General features: G+C 54.1%; 1 protein-coding gene across 1 annotated transcript; it reads left to right on the forward strand.

Moving 5' to 3' along the window:
• Positions 1-425: 425 nt before the first annotated feature.
• Positions 426-1,685, forward strand: CLDN3 (claudin 3). The gene has a single exon (XM_040973786.1). It carries the CDS (start codon positions 709-711, stop codon positions 1,369-1,371), a length of 663 nt encoding a protein of 220 aa, XP_040829720.1. The 5' UTR covers positions 426-708; the 3' UTR covers positions 1,372-1,685.
• Positions 1,686-18,981: the final 17,296 nt, after the last annotated feature.

Here is an 18,981-nt window from a genome sequence, read left to right on the forward strand (position 1 = left end):
CCCTGGACGGAGCCCAGCCCACTCGCCCCAGCAGCTGTGGCCACGCCTTCTCTCTCTCTCTCTCTCTCTCTCTCTCTCTCTCTCTCTCTCTCTCTGGGCGCTCAGGGGCCCGGCCATCCAAAGCAGTTGGCCGCGCCCCCCAGGCCCACACCGCCAGCGCCAGAGGCGCCGAAATGCCTCGGGGAGTTTAGAGGGCGGGGTGGAAAGGGGCAGTTTCTGATTTGCACTTCAAGTCGTTCAAGTTCTGAGCTAAAGAGGGACGCGGAGTGGGGGATGGATGGGGAGGGGCAGACTCCGCCCTCCCCTAACAGCCCCCACCCCCAGCACCCGGGCGCACGTCGCCACTCGCCGCCAAGTCCTTCCCTCCCTGGGTGCAAGGTGAAGGTGGGAGGGGGCCACGTCACTGTCCCCAGGCCCGGCTCCGCCCCTCCCGCCCCCGGCGCGCCGCTGGGGCTATGAGCTAAGTCTAACCGGCCCCAACGCACCGAGCCAGAAGCAGGTGCAGGCGCAGCCGCGGCGCCGGAGTGCGTAGCCGAGCCGTTAGCGGCTGCCGTCGTCTGTGAATCCGTCCATCCAGCCGCCGTCTTTCCTCGGGTTCGCGCACCCGCCCGCAACTGACCCCGGCGAGGCCCAGCGGCCCCGGCACCCTCGTCTCTCCAACTCCCGGAGGCGGCTGGTGCGGAACCGTCCGGCACAACCGCAGCAGCCATGTCTATGGGCCTGGAGATCACCGGCACGTCGCTGGCCGTGCTGGGCTGGATAGGTTCTATCGTGTGCTGCGCGCTGCCCATGTGGCGCGTGTCGGCCTTTATCGGCAGCAGTATCATCACGGCACAGATCATCTGGGAAGGCCTATGGATGAACTGCGTGGTGCAGAGCACCGGGCAAATGCAGTGCAAGGTGTACGACTCGCTGCTGGCGCTGCCGCAGGACCTGCAGGCGGCCCGCGCGCTCATCGTCGTGGCCATCCTGGTGGCCGCCTTCGGGCTCTTCGTGGCGCTCGTGGGCGCCCAGTGCACCAACTGCGTGCAGGACGAGACGACCAAAGCCAAGATCACCATCGTGGCGGGCGTGCTCTTCCTGTTGGCCGCGCTGCTCACCCTCGTGCCCGTGTCCTGGTCGGCCAACACCATCATCCAGGACTTCTATAACCCCCTGGTGCCCGAAGCGCAGAAACGCGAAATGGGCGCCGGTCTCTACGTGGGCTGGGCCGCCGCAGCGCTGCAACTGCTGGGAGGCGCACTGCTCTGCTGTTCCTGTCCCCCGCGCGACAAGTACGCGCCCACCAAGGTCGTCTACTCGGCGCCGCGCTCCACCGGGCCCGCCACTACCACCATGGGCACCGCCTACGACCGCAAGGACTACGTCTGAGCCGATGGGCGCGCGGGGAAGAGACCCTCCATCCTCAACCTCAACCGCCACCGCCACCGGGAACTGGAGTGTCCACTAAGTCCTCCGTCTCGGCAGCCTCGCGTTCGAGACCCTGCGGCCCCGGGGACACCTTCTCCCCTTCGCCAGTTGCCACCGCCTCTTTGGGGCGCGGGAAGCCGGACTGCTGGGGAGGTGCGGGCGGTGGGGAGAGTCAGGGTTCGACCCGCGTGGACAATGTACCCCAGCTCCGCCCTCCTGCCCGCCGCTGGGGTGACGACCGCCGCTACTTGCCCGCTCATGGAGGCTCTCTTGTCCTCCACCCCCCACTCCAAAAGCCCGCCGTTGCTTTGGGTCCCTGCGACAAGGGCAGCCAGGAACCGGGCCACTTGATGTTTTTCAATAAAAGCCGTTTGTTTTTGCAGTGGCTGGCTCCTCCTTGTCCTAAAGCTCCCCCCGTCCGGGGGGAGGGGATGATCGGTTTTGACTGGATCCCACCACCCATCCGGCACCCTCAACTTGGATGCAGCTTAGCTGAGAACTAGGGTCTTCCGGCAGGGGCGCGGGGGGGGGGGGGGAAACCCGGGCTTAAATTCCATGCACCCCGCGGGGCTGGGGGAGGGGTCTTTGGCTTACTGGCTGCAAAGTCCAACAGAGCCTGGGGCGGCGGGTGTTTCCTGCTGCTCACCTGGAGGGGGTGTGGGGCAGGCGGCAGGTAGCCGCCACCCCGTTCTCTTGGATGGGGCTTGGAGCACCTGTTGGCGCCTCAGTGTCCCACACAGTCTTAAACAGGAGTTCTCATTCCCAGGCCGGGAAAAGGAAACAAAAGAAGACCTATTGTGTGGCTCCTAGAGCAGTTAGGGGAACGCTCACCTGGCCTCGGAAATGAGAAAGGGACCCCATCTTCCTGCGAACCCCAAGACAGGAGGGAATGAGGGAGAGAGGCCACAGACTCTGTATCAAGGAGACTTGGGGGAGGCCTGGGGTGGGCTCCTGGTGGGTGGGAGTGGCGCTGAGGCCACAGGCCAAGCCGTGGAGGGTCGTGGATGTGGAGCAGCACTCAAACCTCACTCTGAGCACTAGGGATTCTTGAAGAGAAGTGTGTGGAAGACCCAGCATAGCTCTGGACTACAAGGCAGGGGCAGTCGGTGGGGCTGGGCAGAGGGAGAGTGAGGGGAGAGTCCAGAGCAGCCCCAGTGATGGGCACTGCTAGGGGGGAAATGATGGATTCTTACTTTTAAACAAAATAGTTGGGGGCCCAGTGCCCTAATCCTCCACCTGTGGCGCCAGCATCCGATGCGGTGGCCGTTTGAGCCCCTACCGTCCCACTTCCCTGCTAATGCACATGGGAAAGCAATGGAGGATGGCTCAGGTCCTTGGGTCCCTGCACTAATGTGGGAGACCCGGAAGAAGCTCCTGGCTTTAGGACAGGCTCGGCTCCAGCCATTGAAGCCATGTGAGGAATGAACCGATGGAAAGAACATCTCTCTCTCTCTGTAACTGCCTTTCCAATAAAAATATATTTTAAAAAATTATTTGAGAGGCAGACCAACAAAAAGAGCTTTCCTGTACTGGTTCAACCCTCAAATGCCTGCAACAGTCAGGTCTAAGCTGAGAGACCCAAGCTAGAGGAGTTTGGAATTCCATCCAGGTCTCCCACCTTGACCGTGCTGGAACCCCAACAGCTTGAGCCCTCACCTGCTACCTCGATAGGGGGTGTGGGTGCTTTGTTGTTCAGGCCAAACGCCCAATCTCTGGGATTGCACTGTGAGAAGATGGAGCCTGGAGAGCTGGGGGGGGGGGGGGGAAGTCCAGAAGGAGGCGGACCGGAAGTCGGAGGCTGTACCTACAGATTGGCGGGGAGTCGTTAAACGTACACATGGCAAGTGAAACCAGGGGATGGGGTGAGGTCAACATCGAAACCAAAAGGGAAAGAGAGCGGGAAGGAGACCACAGAAATGACCACAGGGGTAGCTGCAACAGAAGGGGCCACTGGTGGCCTTGGCTAAGACCTGGGGATGGAAAACCATGGTGGGGGAACAATGGGCATAAGGTGATAACACGAAAGTAGAGCCTGTGGACCACGTAACCCCAAAGGACTCCGTGGCAAAGCCAGACACTTGAGGTGCAGCCAACCAGGATCACCCCAGAGCTTGGGGGTTAGAAAAACCTGGAAGTGATTGTATCTCAGATATATATATATTTTAAACCCTGGCTGCAACTCAGCCATGGCAGAGGGCATTTTGTGGCAGGTATAAAATTCCTTGGTGATCACCAGCTTCCGGAGGACTGGCTTGGCCAAGAGCCTGCTGCTAGCCACACTGAACCCCTGACCCAGTCACACCAGCACCCTCAAATCAGAGGGCTGTGGCAGAACAGGGCGACAGATCCAACCCTGGGGGAGAGTGGGCAAGCCCCATCTGTCCCCCAAACATGGATGTGTGCCCCAGGGGGACACAGGATATGAAGCTATGGCCTGTACCCTACACCCTCCAGCCAGGGCCTGGCTTTAAACTTGTCCTGACTTAGCTTCCTATGGCTCCTGACTGGAGTCAGGTGCAAGTAGCACAAGTTGAGACCCCAGGGCCACAGGCTGAAAGCAACATTAGCAAGTTCCAGGGTGGATTGTGATGGGGTGGGGGAGGCAGGTGTCTGGCACAGCGGTTAGGACACAGCCAGGGAGGTCTGCATCGAGGAACCAGTGGGTCCTGAGACTCAGCTTCCAATAATTGAAAGTCGTGCTGTTGGTGCAGAACCCTGGGAGGCAAGCAGGTAGTTGCTCAAGTACTTGGGTCCCAGTCACCCCCGACTGGGGATACTGGGAGTGAGTTCTAGCTGTCAGCTTCAGCCTGGTCCAGCCCTGCCTGCTTTAGACATTGGGGAGTGAACCAGTGGTTGAAAGATTCTCTCTCTTAGGCTTTCTTCCTCCCTTTCAAATAAAATGAAAGTAAACACATACTTCTTTCATGATATGAGTTTATTGTGGCAGGTGTGGTAGCACAGTAAATTAAGCCTTGAGTTTATTTTTAAAAAATGCAGGGAGAAAGAGGAAGGTGGCCCAGCACAGTAGCACAGCGGCTACAGTCCTCGCCTTGAACGCACCTGGATCCCGTACGGGTACCAGTTCGTGCCCTGGCTTTTCCACTTCCCATCTAGCTCCCTGCTTGTGGCCTGGGAAGGCAGTAGAGGATGGCCCAAGGGCTTGAGACCCTGCACCCGTGTGGGAGACCGGAAGAAGCTCCTGGCTCCTGGCTTCGGATCAGCTCAGCTGCAGCTGTTGTGGCCACTTGAGGAGTGAACCAGCAAATAGAAGATCTTTCTGTCTATCCCTCTCTCTCTGAAAATCTGCCTTTCCAATAAAAATAAATCTTTTTTAAAAAGGGTAGGAGGTTGAAAGACAAAAGTTCTCCTCGTTCAACCATCAACATGTGGAAGGCGCCCTCCCCCTGTTGATTTCCCTTGTTCATCTCCCAAGGTCAAGAACGAACAATGTCCCAGCTCTCCCGTTTGCAGCACCCAGGCTGGTGCGCACACAGGGAAGGCTGTGGAATGAAGGCTGGCCGGCCTGCCTGCCTGCCTGCCTGCCTGCCTGCCTGTCAGGCCCCTGGCACAGGGCTGAGCCCAAGGGAGGCGCTCAGCACCCCTGTTGTTACGGATTCACCTGGGAACTGGGGGAAACGTTGGGCTCTTGAGAAACATTCTCTGAGTTTCTTCAAAACAAACAAACAAAAAATATTTGGAGCCCCCCACTCCACCCCACCCCACTCCACCCCACCCCACCCCATTTCCCTGCTATGCCCTGGGGTTCCATCTCCCACTGTGGCATCCTGGTCTTGCCACACCTGTTCTCTTGCTCTCTTCCTCCTGGCAGACCAAGAGCCAAGGGCTTTAGCAAACAAACACAGTATTTATTGTGGTTCCGGATGGTACTGCCTCTTCCTCCCTTGCCAAGGTTCCACTAAAGGCAGCAAAGCAGGTGTGTCATGCCTTCAGTTCTCCAGTGCTGCAGCTCCCTGGGGTAGGTGGTACCGGGACATCACCAAAGCTGAGGACCTGATGAAACCCCGTGCCTAGCCCTGCCGCCTTCTGTCAATGCCAGCCCCTCACCTGTCCCCCTTCCCATTCCTTCACTCTCTCCTCTACCCACACAGCCCCAGCCCAGAGAACCACCAGATGGCGGCCATCTTGCCATCTCTGCCTCAGCAGCCAGGTCCCTCCCCAAAGCCTGCTGGACCCCCACTTTTCATTCTCCCTAGAACAATCTTGAACCTGATCCTGTCGCTCCTTTACAGGCTCCCCAAACCCCGGCCCCCAGGGAGGGGTGCATCCGAGGCAAGACACGGATCATAGGTCCCAGGCCCAGTTCGGAGGAGCAACTGTTTGTATCTTACAATCAAGTAAATGTAAATAGATTCCAGAAAAGTTCAAAGGACAGTAAGGAATAATTGGGAAGGGAGAACCTGGGACAAGTAGGTTTGGGTCAGCAGAGGAAGAGGGGACCACCGGATGGGCAAGCAGTGGCAGGTGAGCACAGGGTGCTATGCAGGGTGTGGCGGCCATGGGGAATTCACACCCAGAACCAGGAAGACAGCAGTGAGAGCAGCCAGTGGGGAAGTTGGCCAGGGACTCCAGCTTCTCCCCCGCCTGAAGCACAGCCTATTGCTCCGACTGTCCCACTCGCTCCTCACCGTCTGACCCAGCTTACTGCTTATGATCTCGGAGCAGTGGAGGGTGACCCAAGAGATCGGGGGCCCCTGCACCTATGTGTGAGACCCAGAAAAACTAGCTCCCAGCTTCAGATCGGCTCAGCTTTGGCCACTGTGGAGTCAACCAATAGATGAAAGATCCTTCTCTGTTTCGCTTTCTCTCTGTACATCTGTCTTTCAAATAAACACACAAGTAAACTTAAAAAAAAAAAAAAAGTGTGTTGGGCCCTGCACAATGGCTCAATGGCTAAATACTCACTTTGCAAGCAATGGGACCCCATATGGGCACTGGCTCATGTCCCAACTACCCCACTTCCCAACCAGCTCCCTGCTTGTGGAATGGGAAAGCAGTTGAGGACGGCCCAAAGCCTTGGGACCCTGCACCTGTGTGGGAGACCGGGAAGAGGTTCCTGGCTTCAAATCAGCTCAGCTCCAGCAGTTGCAGCCACTTGGGCAGTGAACCAGCAGTTGGAAGCTCTTTCTGTCTCTCCTTTCTGAGAATCTGATCTTCCTTCCCAATAAAAATAAATAAATCTTTTTAAAAATAAAAAAATGTGGAAGTCAAGGTAAAACACGAGAGTGGCTTTTAGAAGACTGAAAAGGGGCCCCAGCACAGTAGCCTAGTGGCTAAAGTCCTTGCATTGAAAGCACTGGCATCCCATATGGACGCCGGTGCTAATCCCGGCAGCCCCGCTTCCCATCCAGCTCCCTGCTTGAGGCTTGGGAAAGCAGTCAAGGACGGCCCAAAACCTTGGGACCCAGAGGAGGCTCCTGGTTCCTGGCTTCGGATTGGCTCAGCTCTATCTGTTGCAGCTGCTTGGAGAGTGACTCGACGGATGGAAGATCTTCCTCTCTGTCTCTCCTCCACACTGTATATCTATCGATAAAAATAAATAAATCTTTAAAATTTAAAATTTTAAGTGCAAAGGCAGATTTACAGAGAGAAGGAGAGACAGAGATGGAACAGTCTCCCATCCATTGGTTCATTCCTCAAATAACCGCAAAAACCAGAGCTGATCTGAACCCTGAAGCCAGGAGCTTCTTCTGGGTCTCCCACATGGGCACAGGGTCCAGGGTTGAGTTATCCTCTGCTGCTTTCTTACGCCATTAGCAGGCAGCTGAAAAATGGAGCAGCCAGGATACAAACCAGCCTCAGTATGGAATCCCGGTGCTTATAAGTGGAGGACTAACCTGTTGAGCCACGGAACCAATCCTTCCACTTTCTTATTGTGAAGCTTACTACAAAGCAGTAGTGATCACAGCAGCGTGGTGCTAAAGATCAATGTCATAGAACAGAGAGTCCGTGTTCCCCGATGTGCTCCAACGACTTGCAAAAAGCACACCAAGTCTCCACATGCCGGGAGGACAGGCTTTCAACACACACTGCTAAGCCACTGTTATCCACCTACGAGAAAACAAAGGTGGCATGGTAAGGTACAGCGGGCACCAAAGCTAACTGAAAACAGATGGCAGACGCAGTGGGGTGTTTCGTAAGGTAGGGAAGCAGTTTCCACGTCGAGACCTGCTAAAAGTCAGAGCCCTAGGGTGCGGGGCACGGGCAGCGTTGTGACACAGCACCTTAAGCCACCACCTGAGTTGCCGGCATCCCACATCCAAGTACCAGTTCAAGTCCCGGCTGCTCCACTTCTGATCCAACTCCCTGCTAATGCACCTGAGAAAGCGCAGAGTCCCAGGCTCTTGGCTTCATGACACCATTCGGGAAGGTGAACCAATTACTGCAAGAGCTCTCTCTGTCTCTCTCTGTATGTGTCTCTGTATATACATAACTCAGTAAACAAATAAAATCGTTTTTAAAACATTACTCCTTGGATCCAGAGCCATGGCCTAGCGGCTAAAGACCTCGCCTTGAATGCGCCATATGGGAGCTGGTTCTAATCCTGGCAGCCCCGCTTCCCATCCTACTTGTAGCTCCCTGCTTGTGGCCTGGGAAAGCAGTTGAGGACAGCCCAATGCCTTGGGAACCTACATCTATGTGGGAGAGCTCCTGGCTCCTGTCTTCGGATCGATGCAGCACTGGCTGTTGCACTCACTTGGGGAGTGAATCATCAGACGGAAGATATTTCTCTCTGTCTCTCCTCCTCTCTGTATATCTGACTTTGCAATAAATAAATAAATAAAGCCCAGAGATGAGGGAGGCCACACTGGTCTTCCAGACACTCCTGCATTAGCAAAAAATATATATATTTTATATATACTATAATATTATATATTATTTTATATATACTATTCCTTAAATGAAAGTTCTTAAAACACACACGCACACACAGAGACTGGGAGAAAATACAGAGGAGCGAAAGAATGTCTTCAATAAGAAAAAAGATTTTTAAAAAAACATGGATCAGAGCCAAGCTTGATAGCCTAGTGCCTAAAGTCCTCTCCTTGCACATGCCAGAATCCCATATGGGCACTGGTTCTAATGCCAGATGCTCCACTTCCCTTCCAGCTCCCTGTTCGTGGCCTGGGAAAGCAGCTGAGAATGGCCCAAAGCCTTGGGACCCTGCACCCATGTGGGAGACCCGGAGGGCTCCTAGCTTTAAGATGAGCTCAGTTCTGGACATTGTGGCCATTTGGGGAGTTAAGCAGCAAAAGGAAGATCTTCCTCTTTGTATATCTGACTTTCCAATTTAAAACAAACAAACAAAAAACATGAATCAATGAGCCAGTATAATGTGCCCAATTGGCTAACCCTCCACCTTCAAGCGCTGGCATCCTATATGGGTGCTAGTTGTGTCCCAGCTGCTCCACTTCCCATCCAGCTCCCTGCTTGTAGCCTGGAAAAGCAGCAGAGGATGGGCCCAAAGCCTTGAGACCCAGCACCTGCATAGGAGACCCGGAGGAAGCCCCTGGCTCCTGGCTTCAAATTGGCTCATCTCCTACTGTTGCAGCCAGTTAGGGAGTGAACCAGCAGATGAAAGATCTCTCTCTCTCTCTCTAACTAATCAATGCTAATCAATGGGTGAGAGATCGATTTCTTTTCTTCCTTTTTTTTTTTAACGTTTTTTCAAAAATTTTATTGCAAAGTCAGATATACAGAGAGGAGGAGAGACAGAGAGGAAGATCTTCTGTCCAGTGATTCTCTCCCCAAGTGACCGCAACGACTGGTGCTGCACCCATCCGAAGCCAGGAGCAGGAACTTCCTCCAGGTCTCCCACACACAGGTGCAGCGGTCCAAGGCTGTGGGCTACCCTCAACTGCTTAGCCACTAGGCCACGGCGCTGGGGCCTGACAGATGTTTCTCTGTGTATGTGTGTGTGTGTCTTACTGCTTCTCAAATCTATATATTTTTTTAAAGTTTATGGGCTCTTTGTTTTGTTTTGTTTTGTTTTTTAATTGAACGGAACTAGCAGTGACAACAGTCCTACTTTCAGCAGACAGTGAAAGAGAGTCAAAGGCAGATGTTTGCACAGCGTGTTCCTCTGGAGGGATTAAGGACGATGCCAGCGACCGGGTGGGCAACAGCGTGCTCTGTGGATGGAAGGCAATCCTGTCGGCTGCTCCAACACAGGCGGACCCGAGGAGTTCATGCCAAGTGAAACGGAGCGGCCGCAAAACAAAAACACTGGTCACGCCTGGGTGTGGCCGCTCCAGGCGTCAGAGTCCGAGAAACCGAAAGTAGGATGGGACCGGGAGGGCCCGGCTGGGGAACCGCATCTGAGTCAGCGTGGAATCACACACGTGCAGCAGGAGGACCTGATGATGACGGTCGGCAGGCGCGGGGACACGCTCAGCTAGCATCAAAAGATGATTAGAACAGTCGTGTGTGTGTGTGTGTGTGTGTGTGTGTGTGTGTGTGTGTGTGTGTGTGTGTGTGTGTGTGAAAGAGACAGTTATCCCCAGTAAACCAATTCAGATGGGGTTGGGGCTTAGCCTAACTAGGAAGACATGGCATCCCACGTTGGAACAGATGAACTCAACTGCTGGCTCCTGTGCCCGGGGCCAGCTCCCTGCCCATGAGGAGCCTGGGAGGCAGCGGGCGTGGCCCTGGTGATTGGGTCCTTGTTATGCCAGTGGGTTACCAGGAGGGCATTCTCTGCTCCTGGTTTTGGCCCAAGCCAGCCCTAACCATGGACATTCAGGAAGTGACCCAATGTATGGGGGCTCATTATATATAGCTCTCTTTGCCTGTCAAACCATAGCTACACACATATTCACAAAGGGATAAAAAAAACAACAACAACAAAAAAAAAAAAAACAGAGTTTAAAAATAACATGGGGCCCGGCGCTGGCCTAACTGCTAAAGTCCTCACCTTGAACGCACCAGGATCCCACATGGGCACCGGTTCTAGTCCATCCAGCTCCCTGCTTGTGGCCTGGGAAAGCAATCGAGGACGGCTCAAAGCCTAGGAACCCTGTACCAATGTGGGAGACCTGGAGGAAGTTCCAGGCTCCTGGCTTCGGATGGGTGCAGCACCGGCCATTGCAGCCACTTGGGGAGTGAATCATCGGACAAAAGATATTCCTCTCTGTCTCTCCTCTCTGTACATCTGACTTTATGATAAAAATAAATAAATCTTTAAAAAAATAAATAAAATAAAAAATTACATGAAACTTGGGCCAGCATAATGATTCAAGATTGACTCATTTTTATTGGAAAGGCAGAGTTATAGAAACAGAAGGAGGGGCGTCTTCCATCACTGGTTCACTCCCCAAGTAGCTGCAAAGGATAGATTTGGCTCTATACTAAACCAGGAACAGGGAGCTTCTTCTGGGTCTCCCACGTGGATGCAGGGTCCCAAGGCCTTGGCCATCCTCTGCTGCTTTCCCAGGCCACAGGCAGGAAGCTGGATCAGAGATGGGGCAGTCAGGACACAAACCAGGGCTCATATGGGGTGCCACCACTGCAGGCAGAAGCACAATATAACAGTCCCAATATACCTTAAAAAAAAAGTTCCAGGGGTGGGTATTGTGGCACAGTAGGTTGAGCCACTGCCTGGGACACTTGCAACTCAAATGAAATCCAGACTGCTCCATTTTTAACCCAGCTTCCAGCTCATGCACCCTGTGAGGAGGCAACGGGGCTGCTTGCAGCCTTGGGAGTGAGTCCTCAGGGACGGTCTGCTAGGGACTGGGCTTTCACATTCCCGAGAGACACATCACCTTTGTCTTCCCCTGCACGTGTCACCTGGCGTTCTTTCAATAACCGGAAGGTCCAAAGGAACAAGCCCAGGCCACATCAGGTTAAGCCGATGCCGCTAACAGGTCCTGTGTCCCAGCTGCTCCACTTCCGCCCCAGCTCCCTGCTAAGGCGTCTGGGAAGGCAGCGGAGTGCTTTGGGACCCCTGCCAATGACGTGGGAGACCTGGATGGAGTTTGGACAAGAGGAACCTGGACCTGGCATACAGCTTTGACCCCCTAGGGAGGGCAGAGTCCCGCCCCACACTCCTCGCCCCTGAAGTCAGCCTCACTTGGGGTTTCCAGCTAAAGACCTGCCAATCATACAACGTGGCTATTGTTAAAAGACGCCAGTATTTGCTCACACAATCCTGCGAGGAAAACTTGGCTAGAATTTGATCGATTTGCTAGATCCAATGTCAGTTTGCAAGGCGCGCATGGAAGTCAACAAAATCCAGGATATACAGAAATCAAGTGAACACCTGCCTTTTTCCAGAAAAATTCAAGCTGTAGGGGGAATGGGGGAATCTATACGTCATAAAGGGAATGGTACATGAAGCCATCACAGTGATTTCTGATTCAAGGTACGCAAATGCAGTTTATGAGGCTTAAGCAATTATTTAAGGGCTGGCGCAATGGCTCAATTGGCTAATCCTCATCTTGCAAGCACCAAGATGATGCAGATTCGTGTCCTGGCTGCTCCACTTCCCATCCAACTCTCTGTTTGCAGCCTGGGAGAGCATTCGAGGTCAGCCCTAAGCCTTGGGAGCCACATCAGATCAGATCAGCTCTGGCTCTTGCGGCCACTTGGGAATTAGCAGACGGAAGATTTTTTTTTTTTTAAGATTTACTTATTTTTATTGAAAGTCAGATATATACAGAAAGGAGGAGAGTCAGAGAGGGAGATCTTCCATCCACTGATTTATTCCCCAAGCAGCCGCCACAGACAGAACTGAGACAATCCGAAGCCAGGAGCCAGGAGTCTCCTCTGAGTCTCCCAGGCACATGTAGGGTTCCAAGGCTTTGGGCCATCCTCAACTGTTTTCCCAAGCCACAAGTAGGCGAGCTGGATGAGAAGTGGGGCTGCCGGGATTAGAATCAGAGCCCATATGGGATCCAGGTGCGTTCAAGGCGAGGACTTTAGCCACTAGGCCACATGCCAGGTCCCAGCATTCCCCTTCTTATCAATCAGGTTCCCCCTTACCTGAGGCCCCACTTATCATTTCCTGGCCTCATTACTGTCCACACAGCATCCTGCTGGCCGAATGGATGTCACCTTGTACTCACATACCTGCTTGTAGCCTTTCTCCTCCTCCCCCTGGAGAGTAGAAAGCCAGAAACTGGGGTGGGGGAGGGTGTTAGGAAGTGGAGAAAGAGGCTGGTAGAGTTTTTTGGTTTGTTTTTTAAAGATTTATTTCTTATTGGAAAGGCAGATTCACCGAGAGAATGAGACAGAGAAAAAGATCTTCTATCTGCTGGTTCACTCCCCAAATGGCCGCAGTTGCTGGAGCTGAGCTGATCTGAAGCCAGGAGCCAGAAGCTTCCTCCAGGTCTCTCACACAGGTGCAAGGTCTGAAGTCCTTGGGCCATCTTTCTCAGGCCACAAGCAGGGAGCTGGAAGGGAAATGGGGCACCCAGGACGTGAACCAGCACCGTGTGGGATTCCCAATGCATGGAAGGCAAGGACTTTGGCCATTAGGTTACTATACTGGGCTCCTTTTTTGTTTTGTTTTGTTTTGCTTTTAGTTCCTGAAGGAACAGACTCAGGAAGCTGCCATATTCCTACCCCCAAAATTAACACTTGACCTTGGCAGGTGCACAATAAATATTTGCTTTCTGAATGGTTGGGTTGCTGACTGACAGGGGACATCAGTTGGGGACTGGAGTGGACACGTGGCTTTGTGGCAATCAGGATTGATCTCACTGACTCTTCTGTCACAGATCCAGACACTCTCCCTCACATGACAGCCAGCCCAGGTGCCCGAGACAAGTTTTGCTTCAGTCCTTGATGCTGGGATCCCCAAGGCCAAGGTGTCCAGCACTGGACAACATCCAGATGGCAGTGGCGGGGCACCCATCGCTCTGACTCCTGCTGCTAGCATGGGCTCTATGCTTGGGACAAGGGACTCTGATGCCAGCTGCCTTGGGTCTAGCAGCCCCCTAATGCCGTTCCTTTCTGGGCGCACTATCCAAAACCACATGGGACGGAGCCCTTCCTATTCTCTTCCACTGGACAGTCTCTCCTTCCCTTGAGGCTTGGGGACAAGAGCAGACACCTGCTTTTCCACTGTGACTTCTGCTCCGGAGGGGGAAGAGCCAGACCCAGAGCACAGAGAAAAAGAAGTAGGTGGGAAAGCTCAGAAGTTCCACACAAGGTCCTTGCACGATGGCTCAGTGGCTAAATCCTCACCTTGCAAGCTCTGGGATTCCATACGGACACCAGTTCTTGTCCTGGCTGCTCCACTTCTCATCCAGCTCCCTGCTTGTGGTCTGGGAAAGCAGTCAATGATGGCCCAAAGCCTTGGGACCCTGCACCCACGTGGGAGACCCAGAAGAAGCTCCTGGCTCCTGGCTTTGGATCAGCTCAGCTATGGCCGTTGTGGCCTTTCAGGGAGCAAACCAGCAAATGGACGATCCTTCTCTTTGTCTCTCCTTCTCTCTGGAAACCTGACTTTCCAACTTTCCAATTTAAAGCAAAACGAAACAAAACCAAAAAAAAAAAAAAAAAAGGGTGGACAGGAGGAAGCAGGGGAGGGAGTTGCAGGGCAGGGACCTGATGTAGCAGCTAAAGTACTTTCAAGAGTCCCACATTCGTACCCTGACACTACCTACTCTCTCACACTGCATAGGGAAGGTGCCAGTTCATATGCTCGGGTCCCTGCTTCTTACATGGGAGCCCTGGATGGAGTTCCAGTCTCTTGACTCCTGCTCTGGACATTTGGGGGACTAAGCCAGTGGACGGAGGGGAGATGAGGTGTCTTGCACAGAACACTCCCACTTGCTGGAACACTCTCCTCCCTCTGACCTCCTACAATACACTTTCGCACAAAAGCTCTAAAAGCCGTGGGGCCGGGGATGGAGAGGGTAAGATGAGGCTGTGTGGGCCCACTACCCTGTACTTCCTAAGGCCTCCTTCCACCCCCACCCCATCCAAACCAAAAGGGACTCAACGGGGAATCTTGGGGAGCCCCTCTCCTCTCCCAGCCCCGGGATGGAGGAGCAGGGTGTGGAGGTGGCAAGGAGATCCCTGGGATGCTCCTGACACCAGGCCTGGGCTTGCTGCCTACTGCCAGAGGAGGAGGAGACCAGGGAGGCCTCCCTAACCTGCCCTGGAGCAAATAAATACTCCACACAAGCCATTATTGTGTGCTACCTTAATTTGTTCTTTTGTTCAGGGCTCGGTAGCGGGAGGGGCAGGGCGGGCAATGAGCCTGGCAGTTCACCGGGGGTCCAAAAATGTCAGCTGAGCCAACTTGAAAGCCGAGGAATAGAATGTTCTCTCCAAGCCCGGAGAGGCCCGTCGTTGTGGGGCGGGCTGGCCAGGTACCATAGCCTCGGGGATTCGTGCTTGCCATGCGGATTAAACGTCGTAGGGCTGGCGGGGTAGTCGACTCCGATCCAAAACCCGGGATGGAGACCAGCCGGACAGGAGGGCTCCCTGGGGAGTGGTGTGTTTGTGTGTGTGTGTGTGGGGGGGGGGGTGGCCTGCACTGCCCACCACCGGACAGGAGGGTGTGTGTATGTGTGTGTGCGCGCGCGCGCTGCACTGCCGTGTGTGTGTGTGTGTGTGTGTGTGTGTGAACGTGTGTGGCCTGCACTGCCCACCACCGGACAGGAGTGTGTGCGTGTGGTGTATGCCCTGCACTGCCCAGTGTGTGTGTGTGTGTGTGCGTGTGCACGTGTGTGTGTGCGCGTGTGTGTGGCCTGCACTGCCCACCCCGGGTCGTCAGGCCCCAGCAAGGCCGCAGCCCCTGCCCGCCCCACCCCGGCGGCTGGCAGGAATTTGCCCCGATGACCTCCCCAGGCGCACGCCTGTCGCCATGGCGACCGGCCTCGGAAACAAGCTGCGCGATTGTCCCTGCTCAGCGGGGCAGGTGAAACCCCGGCCACGTGACCGATACTGAGCCAGGTGCGGCTGTGGGCCGCGCGCCGCCTCCCCGCCTTAACCCGTTCGCCGCCCGCCGCAGGTCACTCCCCCTTTGGCTCCAGCCCCGAGGACGGCGCGGAGACGACGTCTGAGAGCGCCGCGCTGGAGGTGGCTGCGTGGACACACGCCTTCCTCTACAGGAAAACAAAGATGGCTCCTCCCCACGCCACCCGGCGCTGAGAACTTGACCTCGGGGCCTGGGGAACGGGGCTGGTCTAGACACCCTCCACCCCACCCTCCACCAGACCAGCACAGCCACCTGAGGGTTTCCTAACATGCTGGCAAATGACCACTCCCCAACACGTCACCCCCCACCCACCACTTTCTCTGGAATGTTCTAGGGAAAACCTCGAGCTAACTGGTTTTTCGGCTTACTAGGCCCAGCCCCAAGGGCCCGGGGCTCTGCGTAAATACCTCAAATCCTGTGGCTTCTGGACCTGGGCCAGGCTCAGGTTACCCAGATGAAGGGCTTGGGAGAGAAGGACAGCAGCGGGTTGAGGGGTGGCTGTTGGCTGTTGGTTGTCGGAGGATTCGTTTGAAATGCCTCCCTTTGAGGCACCCATCTGCCTCCAAATCCTTCCACTTCCCTGCCATCAACCCTAAAATAACAGCCTCCAGAGAGGACTGACCCCTTCTGGGGTTCACACCAGCCCCCCTATACACACACACACATCATATTCCTCCCTTCCCCCCAACCCTGCTGTACTTCTAGCTTTCTGATGATTACAAGAGTTACAGGGGAGCACACCATCTGATGTGCGCTCTCGCCAGGGACCTGCCTCAAATTAAAACAAGACACCAGCCAAGTCTTTCCTCTTTGGCAAGGAGATGACCCCTGGGAATTAGGGCACTCCCTGGGGCCCACAGCAGGAGAGTTAAGGACTGGTAAACTGCTGAGACAGGTGTTCTAGGCTGGAAGGGGCCCACCAACCCAGCTAGCAGGTTAGAGCTGCATTTGTGAATACCTGGAAGTCCTTGATGATGAGTCAGTAAAACTGCTACAATGTAACTCTGAGGGTGGGCCCTGGGGACACCTGCTTGGCCTCTCAAGGCTTGGGTTCAAGTCCAGGTTCTGCTGCTAGTCTGTTCTTACTCTCTGGCCCTGCTAAATAGGGCCCAGCACTTTCCCTGGGGGCAGCTAGTGGGGGCAGGGAGGTAGAGTCCCTCTGCCCTGCACCAAGTGGGGGGGGCGGGGTGCCTCTAGACTCCAATAACATAGAGCAATTAAGGTCCTGGGAGGATTTCTGAGAACTCCACATGCAGAAATCCCTCCCACACACCATTTCCCAGAAGAGAGGGGAGGGGAAGAAGCAGCAGGGGGAGCTCCTACTCGTGTCCATAGCAACTCCAGCCTGGGTGCAAACTGGGCTATGCATCTTTTCCAGATGCCCATCTGGCTTAACAGACGCACTGCGATATTCATGAAACATGACCACCTCGCCTGCTGCTGCCTTCTGTCTGAATTCTCCCTTATGCAAACCCAAGAACCCCTGATCGGGCCATTTCCAGGAACACCTCAAGAACAGATGTCCCTACAACCCCACGGGAGACCTGGACTGAGGTCCAGGCTGGTGGCTTTGGCTTGATCCAACCCTGGCTATTGTGAATATTTGGGGAGTGAACTGACAGATGAAAGATTGTCAGAACTGGCGTCATGGCACTGTGAGCACCCTGCTCCAGCCCCAGGTGTTGAATAAATTTTCCTTTTGGGGGGCCGGCGTGATAGTGTAGTGGTTAAAGTCCTCACCTTGAATGCGCCAGAATCCCATATGGGTGCCGGTTCTAACCCCGGCAGCCCGCTTCCCATCCAGCTCCCTGCTTCCGGCCTGGGAAAGCAGTGGAGGACAGCCCAAAGCCTTGGGACCATGCACCTGTGTGGGAGACTGGGAAGAGGCTCCTGGCTTCGGATTGGCTTAGCTCCAGCCATTGCAGCCACTTGGGGAGTGAACCATCTGATGGAAGCTCTTCCTCTCTGTATATCTGCCCTTCCAATAAAAATAAATAAATCTTTAAAAATAATAGTAAAATTTTCTTTCCTTCTTAACTATTTTTAAAGATTTATTTATCTTTTTCATTGGTACGTCAGATTTACGGAGAGGAGGAGACACAGAGAGGAAGATCTTTCATCTGCTGATTCACTCCCCAAATGGCCACAACTGCTGGCGATGAGTCTATCCGAAGCCAGGAGCCAGGAGCTTCCTCTGGGTCTCCCATGCAGGTACAGGGTCCCAGGGCTTTGGGCCGTCCTTGACTGCTTTCTCAAGTCACAAGCAGGGAGCTGGATGGGAAGCAGGGCCACCAGGACCCAGTGCTCATATGGGATCCCAGCACATTCAAGCCGAGGACTTTGCCTGCTAAGCCACCACACCAGACACCCCCTCACCACCACCATTTTGTCATGGTTCTTATGCTCACCTGCAAAGATTGAGTCCAGAAAAAGGAGTTCATAATTTTTTTTTTTAAAGCTGCCTCTGCTAGGGAAGAAGTCAGAAATTAGCCAGTGTGTGTGGTAACAAAATCCTAGTGGGGAAAAGGCCTGCAGAAGGGAACTTAGCAGCCTCAGAAGCAGTGCAGTATTTTGTTTATTTGAAAGGCTGATTCACTTCTCAAACGGGCAGCAACAGCCAAAGCTGGGCTGATCCGAAGCCAGAAGCAAGGACCATCCACCGCGTCTCCCATACAGGTACAGAGCCCAAGTTATTGGGCCACCCTCTGCTGCTTTCCCGGGCCATTAACAAAGAGCTGAAACACAAGTTAAGCAGCTGGTACTTGCACCGGTGCCCATATGGGATGCCAGCACCAGATGCAGATTAGCCTACAATACCACCATAGTGGCCCTTATACATGTCCTGTATGTAACATTTACAATGTCCTGGCCACGCCTACAGCTGGGCCCACCCAGTCTTCCATCCAAGAAAATAGTTAGGCAGAAATTTTTTTTATTACTTTTTTTAAAAAATAGTTTGATGATTTTTTTAAAAAAGATTTATTTATTTTATTGGAAAGTCAGATATACAGAGAGGAGGAGAGGCAGAGAGGAAGATCTTCTGTCTGATGATTCACTCCCCAAGTGAGCACAACGGCCGATGCTATGCTGATTGAAGCCAGGATCCAGGAACTTCTTCCGGGTATCCCACACAGGTGGGGTCCCAAAGCCTTGGGCTGTCCTCAACTGGACTGCTTTCTCAGGTCACAAGCAGGGAGCTGGATGGGAAGCGGGGCTGCCGGGATTAGAACCGGCACCCATATGGGATCCCTGTGGTGCATTCAAGGTGAGAACTTTAGCTGCTAGGCCACGCCGCCGGGCCCAAAGCAGAGAATTTTTTTAAAATATTGATCTCATTTTTATTGGAAAGTGAGATATACAGAGAAAAAAAGAGACAGTGGAAGATCTTCTGTCCATTGATTCACTCTCCAAGTGGCTGCAATGGCTGGAGCTGAGCCAATTGGAAGCCAGGAGCCAAGAACATCTTCCAGGTCTCATACCTGGGTGTGAGGTCCCAAAGCATGGCACCATCTTCAAACGCTTTCCCAGGCCACATGCACAGGGAGCTAGATGGGAAGTGGGGCCTCCAGCACACAAACTGGCACCCATATGGAATCTGAGTGCTTTCAAGGCGAGGACTT

This window comes from Ochotona curzoniae, unplaced genomic scaffold, assembly GCF_017591425.1.
Source record: "Ochotona curzoniae isolate NIBS_2020 unplaced genomic scaffold, NIBS_Ocur_1.0 contig_2321, whole genome shotgun sequence".
Taxonomy (NCBI): Eukaryota; Metazoa; Chordata; class Mammalia; order Lagomorpha; family Ochotonidae; genus Ochotona; species Ochotona curzoniae.

Bases quoted from the DNA above. Each gene is read 5' to 3' on its own strand.
- CLDN3 (XM_040973786.1), top strand. From the start codon at position 709: ATGTCTATGGGCCTGGAGATCACCGGCACGTCGCTGGCCGTGCTGGGC.